Genomic DNA, 13,837 nt, shown 5'->3' with positions numbered 1-13,837 from the left:
GCCAAGAATTTAATTTAATTTACCCATCAGTGTTATTAACTGTCGTGTTCTAGATTCTTGGCCAAGTCATACCTCTGCTTCAGTGATTCTGCATCTCTCTTCTTCAACTTTTTTACCCACCCTCTTAGGATTTCCATGTCACCACAAGCTACCAAGACCTTTGTGGAAGTTGAAAAGAAAGGAATTCCCAGAATGGGCCTCAGAGTCCCATCTCAGATTGCCAATATAAGTGAAGACCACTTCCACGTGGCTCTCGAATTGTACTGGGGTCACTTTTGCAGCACATCTGGCCATTCTCTGATGGGGGAGGTGAGAACGAGCACCACATCTGGCCCTGCTGCCTAAGTCAGCTCCACAGGACTCTGCCTTCCCCTAGCTGCAATCTTACCAGTGTGGGATGACTTATACAGTTACTAATCTAGAGTGACCATGTTTGCTTCTGCAACCACAGCACGGCCACCCCAACCTTATGCCCATACTCACAGTGGTTTCCTGTCCCAGCCGCAGCTTCAGCCAGGACTTGACGCCATCCAGAGTGAGGTTGACCCCAACTAGGCCCAGCTTGCCACGCCGTTTGATCAGCTGGTCTGGCTTGACCACCAGGTTCTGGAATGAGAGGAGTTTGTATTTAGAGCAAGGAAAGAGAAGGTGGAGTAGAAGTGACAGCCCTAGTCAGTTTGGCTCAGTGGATAAAGCACCAGTCTTTGGAGTGAAGGGTCCTGAGTTCAATTTGGGTCAAGGACACATGCCCGGGTTGCGGGCTTGATCCCCAGTAGGGAGTGTGCAGGAGGTAGACAACCAATGATTCTCTCTCATCATTGATGTTTCTCTCCCTCTCTGAAATCAATAAAAAAATTTTTTTTTTTAAAAAGAGGTGACAGTTTGGGGACACAAAGCACAATCCACCCTGCTCCCCAAACCAATCCCACCCCTCTTTTAGGTCAACTCCTGGACGCTTCCCTCACCTGTCCCACAGCCCACATCCTTCTTGAAAGCCAGGAATCTAGAACTATCCCTGCCCAGGATAGGGCCTGGCATAGAGTGGGTGTTCACCAAAAACCTGCTAAATAAATGAGTCCCTCCCCTCCCCCTATGTGGTATCTTAGCGTCAATAAAGCATGAGCTTTACATTTAACCACCAGCCTTTATCTCCCCCACACTCAGAGCATGGGCCAGGCAGTGATCCTAAAGGAAGAACAGAGTGATAGGACTTTGGGGTGACAAAGGACCAGAGAGGTCACCTGGTCAACGGCATCCCTGTCTACAACCCCAAAAAGGAGCCCCCAGGCACTGCTCATACATCCCAGTGCCAGGAAATGCACTATCTCCAGAGGCAGCTCCCTTTGCGGGTGGGCCGCCTCCCAGTGGGAAGACATGTGCATTCCTGAAACCCCACCACTGGTCCTAGTGCTGCTCTCCGGCCCTGCCAAAGCCTAAGCTTCGCAGCAGTGCCCTCAGGGATCTAAAGAAGAGCCTCTATGCTAAGCCACCCAAGGCCGTTAGCCATTCCTCACAAAGAACAATGTCACACTTCCTCATGGCCCTGCCATTCGTGATATGCTCCACTGGGGAGTGTGTGTGCGGGTGGGGGTGGGGGGTGGAGCAGGTGGGGATGACACGCATACCTACTTTTCACTGAGCATCTACCAAGTGCCAGGCACACTTAAGGTTTTCCTGATCTTACTGCTAATCCTTTCAGCTCACAGGGTGAGGGTTATGCCCATGAAACTCAGAGAGGTAAAATGGTTTGCTCCAGGCCACATCGTTAATAAACAGAAGGCTGACATTTGGACTTATTTGTCCAGCTCCAAGCTCATGCTCTGTATGCCAAGCGAGCGTACCTTAACATGCAGGGAGCTGAACACCAAACCTTGCTGAGCCCTGGAAGGTATGCTCAGTCATTAGAGCGTCGAGCCGAGTACCAAAGGGTTGTGGGTTGGATTCCCGGTCAGGGCATGTACCTGGGCTGCAGGTTCGATCCCTGGCCCCGGTTGGGGTGTGTGCGGGAGGCAATCAACTGATGTGTCTCTCTCACATCAACATCTGTCTTTGTTTCTCTCTGTCCCCTTCTCCCTTCCACTCTCTCTAAAAACGAATGGAAAAAATATCCACGGGTGATATTTTTCCCATTACGTTTTGAACAAAAACCCTGCTCGGCCCACTGCATGCTGCCCACTGATGCAGGCAGTCTGCCGTCTCATGACTCATGTGCACATCTCCAACAAACTGGCTGCTTTCTCTCGAACTCGGCCTGGATGAAGGGTCCGATAGGGACAAACTCACCTGGGTGAGCAGCCAGGGATGGTCTTGCAGCAGGCGGGCCCAGTCTGTGTCAGGGGTGACCCGGGCATACTTGAACCTGTTCTGGATCGCCGAGGTGGTGCAGATGAACTTGTAAAGGAGTTCTTTGCCCGTCTGCTCTGAAATCGCCTTGGCCGACATGGCTGCAGAGGGACCTGCTCTACCTGTTGGTCAGAAGGGGCAGAAAATGGAAGCACTGTCTTCTCCAGCAGGGCAGTCGCACACCCAGCTGCCCCAGACAGTACAGCCAGAGCTCAGCACTTCTCCAGAGGGGTGGGTTCCCAAACAGCAGAGGAGGATCAGGGAATGGTGGGGGATGGAAGATGGTAAGAAGGCTGGCCTTTCCTCTCTGACCCTTGGCCTCAATCCTATCTCTACTCCCTCTAGGCAAACCAGCTCACTCATGCCAACATTCACCCTACAACCAAGGCAGATGGGTGGGGAGAACAGCATTATCAGTGGTATGACCCAAACCTCAGTGCTGGTCCCACCCAAGGTGGGCACACAGACACTGAAACACTCCCTTTGGTTCTGTGACCTGTGGGGAGAGCAGCCAACTTGTGCAATGCTAGTCTGACTCCCCCTACAGGTTTTGTCTCCCCCACACCCAGATTCACCCACTTCACACACACACACACACACACACACACACACACACACACACACCTGCAAGCTGAAGGTCGGGTCAACAAGTTTAGTTAGCCTTGGGCAAGAAAAGTCCCCTGAGAAGCAAAGAAAAGTATCTTAAAGCTCATTTCTCCCAGGGCACCACACCCCCACCCCTGAGTTCAGAGCAGACACAGGGTGGGGAACTATGACCTTCAGTGCAACCCACTCAGTCCACTGAGTCACCCAGCTGCTAACTTAGAGAAAACAGAGCCTCCCCGGGGACCACCCTGAACTGGCCGCTTCTAACTGAGCCAGGGCTGGGGGAGGAGGCAGAAATCATCCTTAGTCACAATCACATAGAAACTCACCTTATGTGAGCCCTGGGAGCTGCTCTGAGATTCATAACCCTGTTTCTTAGATGAGGAACAGAAGCTCAGAGGTGTTAAGATAACTTGTTCAAGAAGCCTAAGTATTAGTAGGGGACCCAAACCCTTTTACCCCAGAAAACCCCACACTTCAGCTCAAGAAAAAAGACCATTTCTAAAAGGAACAGGCCATGTCCCCTCTTCACCGTTTCATTCCCCTCCCCACCACTTTGCTCTGATACACCCGTTCTCTCCCATGGGTAGTGACAAGAGTGAGTTGAGGAGAGGGACAGGGGAGAGAAAGGAACCCAAGTCATCATGCTAAGAGCTTGCCATATCATGAAAAGACACTCCTGTCTCGCCCACAAAGATCCCGAGCTGAAGCTGCGGACTTTGCTGGAGGAGAAAAGGCAAGTGCAATAAAGGAGGGCAGAGTGAGGGAGGTGGCTGGTTTGAACATACGTTCCCGGCTCAGGGAAGGCCGGTGTACCCGGGGCCACTCTGCACCTCCCTCCCGAACGGCCAGGCTGGAGCTTCAGGTTCTAATCCTGGCCTGGCCGGTTCCCTCGGGCTCCCAGCTGGTCTAGGGCCGGGCACAATAGGCGCATTCAGTGTGGTTGTCTGGCCCGAAGTGGGAGAGCAGGGAAGGGGCTCAAACAAGACATTCCCTTTTCTGGCCTCCCCCTGAAATGACTTCTAGCCCCATCGCAACAGGAGTCTCAGAAGGGGATACCTCCAGTCTCAGAAGGGGATGCCTCCGTTGGCCCGACTGTCCCACAGTCCTCCACCCCCACCCACTCCAGCTCCATTTCCCAACCTTCTTGACTCAGACCAGAAAAACTGGTCCTGAAATCAGATGGGTACACCGGCCCCCACTCTCCTCCCAAACAGAGTGCAGCCCAGGGCAGGTCAAGCAGAGAAAGGAGAGGACAGCTTCTGCCACCTTGAGCAGTTCAGACACATTAGGCGCAAGTGATCAGAAAATCCAGGATGAGGAAGCCCGCAGCTAAGCCTCTCCAACAGAGAGGTCTGACAGACACTCCCAGGAGGACACTCCCCCAAACTCAGCACCTGCCAAATCAGACAGAGACCGACTTTGGAAAGGAAGGGGTGAGAAAAGGGACTTCTATAGCCGAATTAAAAAAAAAAAAAAAATCACCATTTTCTTGAGCACCAGATCAAATCCAGATCCAAGAGCTCATCCCCATAAAGTCCTCAAAAGAAGACGGGAAAAGACACAAGAAGAGGCTGATGCAGGATAGAAAATAGAAAAGATGTGCCACCAGAGCGGTCTGGCTTAGATGGGACAAGCCCTCTCAAGGACAGTAAAGAGAAGAAGAGCAGGGAAAGAATGGCCTCAGCATAGGCACCAAGGCTCACAAACCAGAGGGTGGACTGGGTGGAGAGAAGTCACAAGTTTAATCATTCAACGGGTCTTGAAGTCTCTCTAGGGCAGCGGCTCTTAACCTATTTGAAATTTCAAACTCATCTGAGCATCAGAAAGTAAAAAAAAAAAAAAAAAAAAAAAGTGCGCATACCCCATTATGCAGAGCATTTCCAGGTACTCGCTGTGACTATCACCTGTGACTACCATCCCACTGCCCCAGACCTTCAGTCAACATGTGCTTGTGACAACGAGACTTACAGTGGATACCAATCTGGGTTTTAGGATTCCCGACACACACACACACAAAATCTTAGTCTGAATGTGCTGTCAAACTGGTGACAGATGGTTTCAGGGCAGAGCTAAGACCTCAGGGGTCTTCTGTGAGGCCCGAGACCCTGTTACTTAGTAACAGTTAAGTGGGTAAACCATCTGGGAACCTATAACACATTACACACTCACTACACATCCATTTTCTCTCTCTCTCTTTCTCTTTCTCTCTGGGAACCTATAACACATTACACACACTACACATTCTCTCTCCCCCTCTCCCTCCACCCCCCAGGAGGGACCTAATGAGCTGAATGGGGTTTTTTCTGCAGACAGGGTATGTGACCCAGGGCTGAGTTCATCCACAGCAGCCACCGAAGGCAGCAGCAGCCCACAGGGGAGGCTGAATGAAAGGAGCCTGTTTCCGGGGAACGCACAGCTGGGACCCAGCCAGGGGAGCAGAAGCACTGGGGATGTTACTTAGTGTCTCTCTCCGGGAAAGATAAAAAGTGCTCACTTTAAGGTTAGCAATCCTAAGGTTGGGGTTTTTTAAGGGCAGTTCTGAGTGTCCCCTTACAAAGTGTCATAATGGGGGAGAAGACACCAGCTGCCAGGTGCCTGAGGGATCTTCCTATCCAAGCCTCCTAAGTTGAGAAGCTCTGGAAGAGGTGAAAACCACTCGTCTGGGCAGCTGGGGTCTACCGGCTAGCTGTCCCTCACCCATCTCAGAAATCCAAGGAGCTGACCTGGCTGAAACACAGAGCAACGTTACCGTGCTGGGCACTGCTCCCCACCATCCTCTCCAAAACCCTCTTCCCGGGCAGACGGCGGAGGACCACCCAACGGCATGCATAACTCCGTGGAACCGCACACAGTTATCTGCCAAGGTTGGAGAGGGCAGCAGAAGCGGGGGACTGGCCCCGGGCCAGGCCCGCCAGGAGGGCGGCGGCGGCGGCATCCTCCGGCCCCTTGAGGACCTGGCTTCGGCCAACCTTGGCGGGCGGGCGTCGGCGCCAAGGGTGAGGAGGGAGACGGGCACCACGGCCATCTGTCGCTTAGAGGCTTGGCCCGACGGCACCACCGAAGCTCGAGGAGGGTCCCTCCTGCATCGCCACTCGATAGCCAGGTCTAAACGGCGAGGCCAGGCCTCGGGCAGCCCGGCCCCGCGTGGCCCGTGGCGGCGGCGGCGGCACGCCCAGGTGGCTCCGTGCACTGGGGCGCGGGGCTCAGGGGACTCCACGGAACTAAGAGGAAGGGCCTGAGCCCGGCTTGTGAGGGGCCGGAGTGGGACGAGAGGTCACTGCCGTTCTCTCTACTTCCCGTTCCCCCGCATCCGGTGGGGGGGACCGGATGGGGGCAAGGGGTGGCCCGATAAAGCCGAGGAAACTCAGGGACCGGCGCCGGGAGGGGGTGAGGGGCGCCGGCGTGGAGTAAGTGCGATTTCACCGGGGAAGAGAAGCAAGGACGGCGGAAGCCTGTGCAAACTCCCAGAAACTGGAAGGTGGGAGGGTTGGGGGTCAGTCGCACGTGGCCGCTGGCCGGGGTCTCAGACGAAGTCTAACCTAAAAGGCTAACCCCCCAAAAAAACTTCCAAGGAGGTGCAGGGAGGGTGCGTTAACGCCGAGCCGGCCTCTGTGGAGGCGGTTCCGGGTTGCGGGAGGGAGGCAGGAAGCTCCTGGGCCAGGTGGGGGCCCTCCCGGGAAAGCAGCCGCCCGCCACTCACCTCTGCGAGAGTCCGAGCCGGGCGCTACCTCCGCAGGCCGGGACCCAACGCCCACTCTCCGGAGCGCGCCAGCCTCCAGCGGCCGCTAGGGATCCGGCTTTTGTCCTGGCCCCGGAGGGCTTCTCCCCGCCCCTATCAGCACACGTCGCGAGCCGCCCGGCGATTGGTTACAGGCGTTCCCTAGCCTGAGCGCCAGAGCCCCTCCCAATTCGCTGTCCTGTGTAGCCCCGCCCGGTGGGCGGGACCCCTGGGGCTGCTGGGACTTGTAGTCCCGCTAGCGTATCCTTCCCATGCAACCACGGGCGCCGCCTCTCCGGAGCCTGCTGGGCAGGGGAGGGATCGGGGGCGGAGTCCCGGGTGGGGAGATGGGCCGAGCTACGCCGGGAGGAGAACGTACCGGGCCGGGGGCCGTGGCCTGATCGCTTAGGGGCTGGGCCGTCCGCCACTCCGACGGGGGTGTGGAGTGGGGAGGGAAAGGGTGTTGTTTGTTGGCCCAACTGGCTGTAGCGCCGCTTTGAGGACCTGGAGTCTCCTTGCTGTCTCCCCATGGGAAAAACTGACGTCCGCATCCCAGCCGCCTGAAATGGGCCACACCGAACCCAGTTGCCTAACCCGGCTTTTTAAAAAGCCGTGGCAAACTGCTTTTCCACATGCACGCGGACCCTCTAGGTTGAGTGGTTGGGCGAGGCTGAGAGACGAAGCTAACTTACCAGACTTCCCAATATCCCAGTCCCAGTATGGCATTGGGCGGGGGACAGGGTGAGCAAGTGAGGCTAGAAGTGTGGTGCCATGCAGCCGAAACCGGTGTCGCTCAGTGTCGCTCAGTGGATAGAGCGTCGGCCTGCGAACTCAAGGGTCCCGGGTTCGATTCCGGTCCAGGGCATGTACCTTGGTTGCGGGCACATCCCCAGTAGGGGGTGTGCAAGAGGCATCTGATTGATGTTTCCCTCTCATCCCTCTCCCTTCCTCTGTAAAAAATCAACAAAATACATTGAAGAAGAAGAAGAAGGAGGAGGAGGAGGAGGAGGAGGAGGAGGAGGAGGAGGAGGAGGAGGATGCCATGCATCGCACATGCCTGCTCACCAAACCGCGGTTTCATGGAAGTTTCAAGTGCAGAGCTGAGGCCATTTCTGCCACTCTCCTGTACCTCCCACTCCACCACCACCCCCAGCCCCCAGCCCACGCATAGACACTGGAATGAATGAACTGCTCCCTTGCTTTTCTCCATTATCTGTGAAACAGACTACTATATTTTCCGAACCAAAAAGCCGGGACACCCGATATGATAGGTACTGATGAGATTGTTGGGGAGAATATTTGAAATCAAGACAGTCTTAGAACCCAGGACATAATATTTACTGCTCCGACATTCTGGAGCAGTAAACATTACCCCAGTCTTGTAGGTCTTTGCAGCTGCTCCCTGACCCTAACAGCTGTTTAACTTCAGGGTGGAGAATCATGGGCTGAGCAGCTAAGGTGAAGGGGTCGGGCCAATGTACAGAGTCAGCATGCCTGTGCCCTCGCCAAGCACCTGGGTAACACGCACACTGTAGCAATGTTGTGACATTCTTATGACAAAAACTGTGCTATGCCCTCCCTCCCTCCCTCACCAATCCAGTGGTAGCCAGGAGTGGGGAAGCTAAGTTTGCTGCCCATGCCTGAAATAAGTGACCCCTGATGACATCACTTTCTGGTCCCTTCCTTTTTAAGTAACTCCTCACCTCCTCTCTTTCTTGGCCCTACAATCTCTTTTTCCCCCCCTTCCCCCCTGCATGGGTTGAGTGCCACCCCTACCAGGAATCTTCCCAAACAGCACAAGTCTCTGAGAAGGATCTCCTCTCTGTGGATAAAGAAAACATCGATGAAGGTGTCCCATTTCTGGCCTTGGGAGACAGCAACTCGGGGCCTTGGTAAGCTAATGGAAAGATGGCCGTCAGGATGGATCTCCTGTGCAGGAGTTATCCCGCTGGTTAGAAAGACAGACTGGCCCAGAAATAGCCATCCAGGTGGAAAATAAACTATAATAAACTCTATGTTTGTATACCAACTTGGCAATATGGATAAAATTTTAAATGTGCATGCCCTTTGCCCCAATTATTTCATTTCTAACAGCTTATTCCTTCAGTTATACTTGCATATGGCCATGAAGATAGGGATTTTTGCTCTCTTCATGGTTGTGTCTTCAACACTTTGAATAGGGCCTGGTACCTAGGAAACGCTCAATCAATGTTGGCTGAGTGATTAAGTTCCCCCTCTAGGCGTTGCTGGGTCCAAATTTGACTAGTCCTGGTCAGGGGTGAGGAGAACGTAACTGTCCAGAGAGTGAGGAGGAACAGTGTTGGCCAGAGTCCATGAATCAATCACTAAAGTTTTTCAGTTTTCTCAGTGGTCCCATGCAAGGCTTCTGCCCCTCACCCCCAACCCTAACCTCCCAGAAAAGACTGTCATTACTCCACCATGTCCCCACAGAGACTCCTGTACCCCAAATTAATCAATATGGCCTCACCTTCTCAAAAGCTCTGAATTCGCCTGGCCAGTGTAACCCAGTGATTGAGTGTTGACCCATGTACCAAGAGGTTGCTGTTTCGGCCCTAACCGGTTTGGCTCAATGGATAGATCATCAGCCTGAAAGGTCCCAGGTTCGATTCTGGGCAAGGACATGTACCTTGGTTATGTACATCTCCAGTAGAAGGTGTGCAGGAGGCAGCTGATCAATGTTTCTCTCTCATGGATGTTTCTAAATCTCTATCCCTTTCCCTTCTTCTCTGTAAAAAATCAATAAAATATATATTTAAAAAAAGAAAGAAAAGGAGGTTGCTGGCTCAATTTCCCATTAAAGGACATACCTGAGTTGTGGGCTCAATCCCCAGCAGGGGGCATGCAGAAGGCAGCTGATCAATGTTTCTCTCTCATCGATGTTTCTCTTCCTACCTCTCTAAAAAAAAAATATATATATATATATATATATATATATATATATATATATATATATAAATTTTATATATAAATAAAAAATAATATATATAAGTAAAATATATATATAAATAAATTTTTAATAATATATATATATTATTTAAAAATGTTTTTAACTACCTCTAAACTCTTTTGCTTTTCCTATTTGAATCTTCTAAGATAAGCTGGAGGACAGTTTCATGTCACTGGACACAGAATACGGGTACAGCAGAAACCAGTTTGGCTCAGTGGTAGAGCATCGGTCTGCGGACTGAAGGGTTCCAGGTTCGATTCCGGTCAAGGGCATGTACATTGGTTGCGGGCACATCCCCGGTAGGGGGTGTGCAAGAGGCGGCTGGTCGATGTTTCTTTCTCATCAACGTTTCTAGCTCTCTATCCCTCTCCCTTCCTCTCTGTAAAACTCAATAAAATATATTTTAAAAAAAGAAAAAAGAAGAGAATACAGGGACAATCTGTGCCCAAGCTGTGGGCATTCTACAGTATCTAGGTTTCAGAAGCCTTCGCCTGCCTAATGATTCCCTCTTAGATTTTAATCCATTTTAGCTGATACTCATTGAGCACCTACTACGTGAAAGGCATGGATGCTAGCACCTGCTCCTCACAACAACGTCATTTTGCTGTCAGGTCCCTTGCTCTGTCCACTAAAACTGCTGCAGAGGAGGAGGGAAAGAAAATCATATCCAATGGGTCTCTCCCGGGACAAGGAACACCTTATGATGCCTTGTTCCTCTTGGCATCCCCAGTGCATAGCAAAGGATTTGGCACATGTTAGGCACTCACTGCATGCATGACTGAATAAACACTGAAATGAACATGCAAATAAAAGAAAGGAAAAGAGGGCCTACCTGAGGGAACAGTTCTAAACCCAGCTCTCTCCTTGTGACAAGAGAGAGGAGCTTACTTCAGAGCCTCATCATGACCCCCCTGTGAAAAGCCACCGGGTTCCTGCCCACTTTTTGGCCAAAGGCCCAGGTGTCCTGGGGAGGCTCCCAGGAGATCCAGCCAGAGTCAGCGACTGTGAGCAGAAAATGTTTCCCAGCCAGACCGCCAGCTCCTGGTGAGACTCGTCCTATCGTTATCCCAACTCTGCACTCACCCTGTCTTAAAAACAGCCGCTGCCAAAACCGGTTTGGCTCAGTGGATAGAGCGTCGGTCTGTGGACTGAAAGGTCCCAGGTTCCATTCAGGTCAAGGGCATGTACCTTGGTTGCGGGCACATCCCCAATAGGGGGTGTGCAGGAGGCAGCTGGTCGATGTTTCTCTATCATCGATGATTCTAGCTCTCTATCCCTCTCCCTTCCTCTCTGTGAAAAATCAATATATTAAAAAAAAAAAAAAAAAAAAGCTGCTGTCTCCTCCCCACCAGGTGTATCCTGGGACATTCCCCCTCTTTTAGGAAGTCTTTTCCTAGGAAGGCTATTTACCACTTCCCGGTGTGAGACAGAGCTTGCACAAATTCTCTCACAACAGGATCACTGACCCTGAACTTTTACTAGGCAGGTTTAACCTTATCTCTGAGCGAGTTTATTATTTTTGCCTCTCGGCTCTCTTAGCCTCGTTCCATGTCTGGGAAATCCCTCAAGGTCAGGCAGAAGCAGAAGTCATAGTGCACAGAAAAGCATCGCCAGCCTCCGCCAGGACCAAAGTCTCTGCCCCAGCACCAATCTTAAAGTTTTAGGGCTGGGCCTCGCCCGGGATGTTTGGGGGCCTCATCCCAAGCAGGGGTTGCGCTTCCCTCTCTCCTTATAATTTAGGTGCTGCCTCAGGCATGCACGGCCCCAAGTGCTGCTGATTCAGGGTCCCATGACCCAAAAGAGACTGCAGAAATCCCCTAGTCCAATTCTCTTACAAAAAATAAAAATAAAAAGTAGGGGAAATTGAGGCCCAAATAGATGACCGTAATGTAGATGGGAGGGCAAATTGATACAACCCCTTTGGAAACCAATGGGAATTATCTAGTAAAATTGAAGAGTCACATACACTAAAACCCTGCAGCTCCACTCTTAGGGATGTACCCCGGAGCATCTCATATACGCATGTGCCTGGAGACACATGTACAATTATCCAAAAACTGGATGGAGCCCAGATGTCCTTCAACAGTTGAATAGACAGGTTGTGGTATACTGACAAAATGAAAAAGGTGACCGACGTAGAAAAATGAATGACTTGCAGCTACACACAAAACATAAATTAGCCGAAACCAGTTTGGCTCAATGGATAGAGCGTCGGCTTGGGGACTGAAAGGTCCCAGGTTCGATTTCAGTCAAGGGCATGTACCTTGGTTGCGGGCATATCCCCAGTAGGGAGTGTGCAAGAGGCAGCTGATCAATGACTCTCTCTCATCGATGTTTCTAACTCTCTATCTCTCTCTCCCTTCCTCTCTGTACAAAATCAATAAAATATATTTAAAAAAAAAGAATTTGAGAAGCCTACTTTAAAAAAAAATTAATCTCAAAAACATGATGTTGACTAAAAGAAAGTAGACCATAAAAGAACGAATATAGCACGATTCCATTTACATAATTAAAACAAGCAAACCTATGCCGGCACCGGTTTGGCTCAGTGGATAGAGCGTCGGCCTGCGGACTGAAAGGTCCCGGGTTCGATTCCGGTCAAGGGCATGTACCTTGGTTGCGGGCACATCCCCCATGGGGGTGTGCAGGAGGCAGCTGGTCGATGATTCTCTCTCATCAACGTTTCTAACTCTCTATCCCTCTCTCTTCTCTGAAAAATCAATAAAATATATAAAAAAAATAAATAAATAAATAAAACAAGCAAACCTAAGTTGTTTTGTTTTTTTTAAACTACAAGGAAAGCAAGGAAGTGATTATCACAAAGAACTGGACAGCGGCTCGTTCATTCAAATACGTACTGACAGTTCCTGCCGTGTGCCAGGTACTATTCCGGGCACTGGAGCAACAATGGTGAATGAAATAAGCAAACGTGCTCACCCCTGAACAGCTTACATTTTATCATGGGAAACAGTAATATACAATCCAACAATAAGGAAAGAAGTTATTTGGTATATTAGAGAGTGGTGTTACGGGAAAAAGAAAACAAGAGAGTAGGGCATCAGGAATTCCCAGATCGAGGTGGAGGGCAAGTGAGTTGCGATATTAGAGAGAGTGGTTGGCGGGGTCAGCCTCGTTGCAAAGGAGAGATTTGAGCAATTCAAGAAGGAAGGGAGAGAGTCAGTTAGAGGCGGGGAGGGAGCATTCCAGGCCCATAACGGGCCATTTTGGGCTCAGAGAACACCCAGGGCAAAGGCCCTAGGAAAGGAGCAAGCCTGCTGTTTTTCTCTTCAAGGAACTATAAGGAGGCCAGGAGGATGATGGAGAGAACAGCTCTTATTCTGAGTGAAATGGACCACTGCAGGGTTTGGAACAGATCTGACTGGCATTTCAAAAGAATATTCTGACTGCTCTGTTGGGGAGGAAGGGGGTGAGGGTGGAACGAAGAGACATAGAAGGATATCGTGGTAGTTCACGGGAGAGATGATGGGGCTCAGACCAGGGTAGTAATCCAGAGGGTGGTGGTTACATGGGGAGGCGGCAGTGCAGGGGAGGGGGTTGTGACTTGGGAGGGGAGAGGGAGTGAGAGATAGAAACATCAATGATAAGAGAGAATCGTTGATTAGCTGCCTCCTGCAGGCCCCCGCCCCCCCCCCCCCCCGGGGGGATTGAGCCCACAACCCTGGTATGTGCCCTGACCGGGAATCAAACCGTGACCTCCATGGTTCATAGGTCGACACTCAACCACTGAGCCTCACAGACCAGACTAGAATAAATCTTGAAAACAGAGAGTGTAAGCTCTCTCGATCCTTTTTCAAAATTGCTTTGGCCATTCTAGGTCCTTTGCATTTCCACATAAATTTTAGAATCAGCTTGTCAATTACTAAAAAAAAAAATCTGCTGGGATTTTGATTGGGATTGCGTTGAATCTATAGATTTCAGGAAAAACTTTGCAGGAGTTTTTCTCCAAATAGCTGCTGATGATTTCAGCAGTGTGTTTAACTCATACATGTGCCCATCTTAACAACCTAGGAGGGTTTTTTGTTTGTTTGTTTGTTTGTTTGTTTGTTTTACTAGAGTGGAAGGGTGGGGTAGAGACAGAGAGAGAAACTTCTTTTTTTTTTTTCCCTCCCCCCCAGAGAGAGAAACTTCTATGTGAGAAAGACACATCCATCCCACGGGAGCCTGACTAGAGCCAGGAG

General features: G+C 51.0%; 1 protein-coding gene across 7 annotated transcripts in view; it reads right to left on the bottom strand.

The window, feature by feature from the left end:
• ACLY (ATP citrate lyase) overlaps positions 1-6,803 on the bottom strand; it is a 40,033-nt gene extending 33,230 nt beyond the window's left edge. For 4 of the 7 annotated variants that reach the window (XR_004990327.1, XM_036451498.1, XM_036451496.2 and 1 more), the window contains exons 1-3: positions 6,653-6,801; positions 2,284-2,467; positions 484-606 (exon numbers count right to left, since the gene is read on the bottom strand). Coding sequence is in view for 6 of the 7 variants with exons in the window: in XM_036451498.1 (XP_036307391.1) it covers positions 484-606; positions 2,284-2,442 (282 nt within the window). In the remaining variant the exon portion in view is untranslated. Of the gene's footprint in view, positions 1-483; positions 607-2,283; positions 2,470-6,652 lie in introns of those variants that run through there. The other 3 variants (XM_036451495.2, XM_045586264.1, XM_045586265.1) reach the window with 3 other exon arrangements.
• Positions 6,804-13,837: the final 7,034 nt, after the last annotated feature.

Source organism: Pipistrellus kuhlii, unplaced genomic scaffold (genome assembly GCF_014108245.1).
Source record: "Pipistrellus kuhlii isolate mPipKuh1 unplaced genomic scaffold, mPipKuh1.p scaffold_m20_p_22, whole genome shotgun sequence".
Lineage (NCBI taxonomy): Eukaryota > Metazoa > Chordata > Mammalia > Chiroptera > Vespertilionidae > Pipistrellus > Pipistrellus kuhlii.
Note: the sequence above shows the minus strand (reverse complement) of the source record. Positions and strands in the feature narration are given on the sequence as shown.